The sequence below is a fragment of the Triticum aestivum genome, chromosome 4D (genome assembly GCF_018294505.1).
Source record: "Triticum aestivum cultivar Chinese Spring chromosome 4D, IWGSC CS RefSeq v2.1, whole genome shotgun sequence".
In the NCBI taxonomy this organism is placed as follows: Eukaryota; Viridiplantae; Streptophyta; class Magnoliopsida; order Poales; family Poaceae; genus Triticum; species Triticum aestivum.
In genome coordinates this window covers 478,187,654-478,193,465 of record NC_057805.1, presented here as the reverse complement: position 1 = coordinate 478,193,465, position 5,812 = coordinate 478,187,654, and the positions used below count along the sequence as shown (strand labels likewise).

The 5,812-nt window shown below is 47.9% G+C and overlaps 1 protein-coding gene across 1 annotated transcript in view; it reads left to right on the top strand.

Moving 5' to 3' along the window:
- The first annotated feature begins 3,233 nt into the window (after positions 1-3,233).
- The window catches only part of LOC123098795 (ubiquitin-conjugating enzyme E2 4), a 6,548-nt gene continuing 3,969 nt past the window's right edge, over positions 3,234-5,812 (top strand). Inside the window, exons 1-5 of the mRNA XM_044520870.1 lie at positions 3,234-3,539; positions 3,643-3,722; positions 4,083-4,197; positions 4,302-4,354; positions 4,495-4,623. Of these exons, the coding sequence (XP_044376805.1) occupies positions 3,496-3,539; positions 3,643-3,722; positions 4,083-4,197; positions 4,302-4,354; positions 4,495-4,623 (421 nt within the window). The 5' untranslated portion in view covers positions 3,234-3,495. The remainder of the gene's footprint in view (positions 3,540-3,642; positions 3,723-4,082; positions 4,198-4,301; positions 4,355-4,494; positions 4,624-5,812) is intronic.

Here is a 5,812-nt window from a genome sequence, read left to right as displayed (position 1 = left end):
TTCTACTACTATGGCTAACGGTTAGCAATAAAGTAATGTAATTACATGGCGTTTTTCATTGACACGCAGGTCATACAATAAATTAAGACAACTCCTATGGCTCCTGCCGGTTGTCATACTCATCGACATGCAAGTCGTGATTCCTATTACAAGAACATGATCAATCTCATACATCACATATATATAATTTATCACATCCTTTTGGCCATATCACATCACATAGCATACCCTGCAAAAATAAGTTAGACGTCCTCTAATTGTTGTTGCATGTTTTACGTGGCTGCTATGGGTTTCTAGCAAGAACGTTTCTTACCTACGCAAAAGCCACAACGGTGATATGCCAATTGCTATTTACCCTTCATAAGGACCCTCTTCATCGAATCCGATCCGACTACAGTGGGAGAGACAGACACCCGCTAGCCACCTTATGCATCAAGTGCATGTCAGTCGGTGGAACCTGTCTCACGTAAGAGTACGTGTAAGGTCGGTCCGGGCCGCTTCATCCCACAATGCCGCCGAATCAAGATAAGACTAGTAACGGCAAGCAAATTGAACAAATCATCGCCCACAACTACTTTGTGTTCTACTCGTGCACAGAATCTACGCATAGACCTCGCTCTGATACCACTGTTGGGGAACGTAGCAATAATTCAAAATTTTCCTACGTGTCACCAAGATCAATCTAGGAGATGCTAGCAACGAGAGAGAGGGAGTGCATCTTCATACCCTTGAAGATCGCTAAGCGGAAGCGTTACAAGAACGCGGTTGATGGAGTCGTACTCACGGTGATTCAAATCGCGGAAGATCTGATCAAGCGCCGAACGGACGGCGCCTCCGCGTTCAACACACGTACAGCCCGGGGCGTCTCCTCCTTCTTGATCCAGCAAGGGGAGAGGAGAAGTTGAGGGAGAACTCCAGCAGCAGGACGGCGTGGTGGCAATGGAGCTCGTGGTTCTCCGGCAGAGCTTCGCTAAGCACTACGGAGGAGGAGGAGGAGTTGGAAGAGGAGAGGGCTGCGCCAGGCAAGGGGTGCGGCTGCCCTCTCTCTCCCTCACTATATATAGGGGGAAGGGGTGTGGAGGAGGCGCCCTAGGGTTCCCTAGGGGAGGGGCGGCGGCCACATGGGAAACCCTAGATGGGTTTGGGCGCCCCCACCCCCTAGGAAACTTGCCCCCCAAGCCGGGAGGGGCGGCTACCCTAGGGGTGGCGCCCCCACCTCTCCTGGTTACGTGAGAGGGGTTGGGAGGGGCGCACAGCCCCTTAGTGGGCTGGTTTGCCCCTTCTCCTTGGCCCATAAGGCCCCCAACGCTTGTCGGGGCCTCCGAAACCACTTTCGGACATGCTGGCCATAGCCTGGTACCCCCGGAACAATTCCGGACTCCAATACCCTTCGTCCAATATACCGATCTTCACCTCCGGACCATTCCGGAGCTCCTCGTCATGTCCGGGATCTCATCCGGGACTCCGAACAACCTTCGGTAACCACATACTATTTCCCATAACAACTCTAGCGTCACCGAACCTTAAGTATGTAGACCCTACGGGTTCGGGAACCATGCAGACATGACCGAGACACCTCTCCGGCCAGTAACCAATAGCGGGATCTGGATACCCATATTGGCTCCCACATGTTCCACGATGATCTCATCGGATGAACCACGATGTCGGGGATTCAATCAATCCCGTATACAATTCCCTTTGTCCATCGGTATGTTACTTGCCCGAGATTCGATCGTCGGTATCCCAATACCTCGTTCAATCTCGTTACCGTCAAGTCTCTTTACTCGTTCCGTAACGCATGATCCCGTGGCTAACTCCTTAGTCACATTAAGCTCATTATGATGATGCATTACCGAGTGGGCCCAGAGATACCTCTCCGTCATACGGAGTGACAAATCCCAGTCTCGATTCGTGCCAACCCAACAGACACTTTCGGAGATACCTGTAATGCACCTTTATAGCCACCCAGTTACGTTGTGACGTTTGATACACCCAAAGCATTCCTACGGTATCCGGGAGTTGCACAATCTCATGGTCTAAGGAAATGATACTTGACATTAGAAAAGCTCTTAGCAAACGAACTACACGATCTTGTGCTATGCTTAGGATTGGGTCTTGTCCATCACATCATTCTCCTAATGATGTGATCCCGTTATCAATGACATCCAATGTCCATGGTCAGGAAACCATAACCATCTATTGATCAACGAGCTAGTCAACTAGAGGCTTACTAGGGACATGTTGTGGTCTATGTTTTCACACATGTATTACGGTTTCCAGTTAATACAATTATTGCATGAACAATAGACAGTTATCATGAACAAGGAAATACAATAATAACCATTTTATTATTGCCTCTAGGGCACATTTCCAACAGGTTCTCCCCGCCAAGCCCCGTTCCGGTTGTGCGTCTAGCATCGTCGGTGGGCGCGTGGGGGTGTGTCTCCGGCGAATCTGTCCTTGGTAGATTTGCTCGGATCTGGTCGCAGTACGTCCGCGTTTGTGTGTCTTCAGGTTGGATCTTCCGGTCTACGCTACTCTTCAACGATGACGGTTGCTGTTCTGGTGCGCTGGTCCTATGATGCCTTACCACAACAACTTCTCGATTGTTTACTGCAACAACTTTTGCCCGTCCCCGGCGAGGGAGGGGCGATGACGGTGACGCGTCTTCGGCTCGCTTCCGTGCTTATAGTCGTCGTTAGATGGTCTACGAATGTGGATGTGGTTTTCATTATTTTTGGTGTCTGTTGTATTGTCATGATTGAAGTTGAATAGATCAGAAGTTATCTTGCAAAATAAAAACATGCAAAGTGAAAAAAATTTGATGCATGAAGGCTAGGCTTGGGCCTGGATGGGCGGAGGAGCCGAGAGAGAGGGCGGCGCAGATCAATGACGGCAACCAGGACGTGACACTTCTCGGGAGGCGTTGTTTGTTTGGTGGGGCCAAGCCCACGGGACCTTGCCGACAGATTTATTTTTCCTATTAAAAAATGTGCCAAATAGTAGTATGATACTGCAACTTTGTGGGAACACGGGAAAATCGGACGGATCCACAGAAAACTCCCCATCGTCGGCCGTTAGTTTTGCTTTTATAAACGTAGGCCGTACTCCACTCAGACGTTTTCTCCTTTTCCAGATCAGGATTTCCAACCAATTTGCCACAACAAAATCGCGAAAACAGACACGTGAATGAACTTTGTAAATGTTTCCTCAAATTGTTTTTTATTTGTAAATAGCGTAACTTCCCCATTACCATTACCACCAGACCAGTTGGTTCCCTTCCCTCTGCATCCATCCATCCATCATCGTCCGTCGTCTTCCTCCCCCCTCCAATCCCATCCCCTCTCCGCTCGGCGGCCGTGTCCCTTTCCCCTCTGCTTTCCTCATCTCCTTTCCCATCGCAGACGCAGGCGACCCGATCCCCCCTCTCTCTCCCCTACCTCGTCTTATCCCCAATAGGGCACGCCACGTTCTTGATTGTCGGGCCGGGCAGGGATGTCGTCTCCGAGCAAGCGCCGGGAGATGGACCTCATGAAGCTGTGAGCACGCGCAATGGAGCCCCGCACATGGATAGATTTCTTTCGGGGGGCAGGGGGGATTTTCACGGCGGATTTCCTGATCTGGATTTTCTTGTGCTCGCAGGATGATGAGCGACTACAAGGTCGAGACGGTGAACGACGGGATGCAGGAGTTCCTCGTCGAATTCCGCGGGCCCCAAGAAAGTACGTACCTGCGCTTGTTCTTCTTCAACGCAAGCACACGCACAGACCCGATTTGATTCGCTTCTTCTCGCCCGTCGTTCAGCAGCTTCTGGTTTCCGAATCTAGATATAGATATGCCAGCACAAGTTTCGAGATTTCCTTTCTTTCTGTTTATTATGCCATTGCCCGCCCGCTGCCTCTGCCGATTTAGCTTGAGAACAGCGGCGTTCAGATCTCAAAGTTTGATGTCACTGCTACGTTTTGTTTGCGGATGGATGATGCCTTTAGTTGCTGTTAAGCTTCAGTTATGCTTTCGTACCACCAATATAAGATGAGTTGCTGCACCGGCTGATTGGTGCTCTCATTGATGAATTTTAACAGGTCTCTACCAGGGAGGTGTATGGAAGGTTCGGGTAGAACTGCCCGATGCGTATCCTTACAGGTCCCCCTCGATTGGTTTCGTTAATAAGATATATCACCCGAATGTCGATGAACTGTGAGTATTCTCTGGTATTCAGTTTTTGTGCTCAGTCGATCCAAAACTATGATGTAGAGTAACTTTCTATTTCCTGACCACTTGTGGATGAATGCAAATTGTAGGTCTGGCTCCGTCTGTTTGGATGTCATTAACCAGACATGGAGCCCAATGTTTGGTAAACTTTAATCTCTCTATTTCATTGTTTTTTAGACGGTCGTGCTAATTACCTTCCTTACATCCTCTGTATAAACAGAGAGCTCTACGGTTGTTGTTACGACAATCTTCTAACCTTGCAACCATAATATATATTTGCAGATCTTGTCAATGTGTTTGAAGTCTTCCTTCCACAACTTCTATTATATCCAAATCCTTCTGATCCATTGAACGGAGAAGCTGCTGCACTCTTGATGCGTGATCGCCCTGCTTATGAGCAAAAAGTGAAAGGTGATTATATTTATTTAACGCACATCTATAGTCATTTTTTTATCCGTTGGATTATCTTTACGCTCCTTCCAAACTAGTATAAAGAGGGAATTCATCTCTTTCATAGACATGGTGGCCTTGCACCCTGACTTGTCTTTTTAACTTACAATGCCGAGTTCATCTAGGCAATTACCGATCGTAATCCATAACTAATAAATGCATGTGTTGCGCTCGGACTTGTTGTATGGACGTGGCGGCTTGCTGTATACATAAAGCGGCGTGAAAGCCTGTATGTAGTAACTAATAAATGTGTGTGTTGCACTCGGACTTGTTGTATGGACGTGGCGGCTTGCTTTATACATAAAGCGGCGTGAAAGCCTGTATTTAGTAACTAATAAATGCATGTTAGAGACGATAGGTTTTAGCTAAGAAGCCTCCAAAGAATGTTGGTTTGTTGCAGGTGTTCTTTTGGGCGTTCAGTTATATGTTCTATATAGCAATCTAAATTTACCTGATAGGTTACATAGTTTTGTATGTAGTCTGAGTAGGCTTCAGACCCATAAGCGCATAGCGTAAGTTTTAACCTGTTGCTTGCTGCCTGGTTACCATAGATTGGCTGCATTAGCCAGTAGGTTAAATTTATGTGGTACAAGGAGATGTTTGCGTAGTTATAACTTGTTTATGATTTTATCTCATCTAGAAATCAAAATATAAGTTCGTTTATGGGAAGTTGCTACATAAAATTGGACCTGGCTGCTCATTTACCTGCACCCAAATCTAATTTCCTAACTTGTATGCATATCAGCATATTGTTTGTGCATGTAAGGTGATGCATATCAGCATAAAATTTGCACAACATCAAGTAATTAGACTATTATTCATGGGGGGTGTTTGGTCAGCATGGGATGGGTAGGTACAATTTTTTCGAGCAACTGACAGGAGCTCTGCCTATTAGTTAAGTTGAAAAAGAGGTGGTCTGTACAACCACTTGCGGCCAGGGGCGGAGCTTTGTTGGGGCCAAACTGAGCCATGGCCCGCCCAGGATTTTCGCAGTTTTTTTTACCTACGTAGCTTTCGAGCCCACCCACCTGCACGACCATGTAGCAGCGCCTTGGAGCACGGAGCAGACACTGCCCGCCGGCATCTCTTCTCTCGCAGATCAGGGAGCAGCAGCCACACGCCAGCATCTCTCGCGTCGCACACCCCCCCC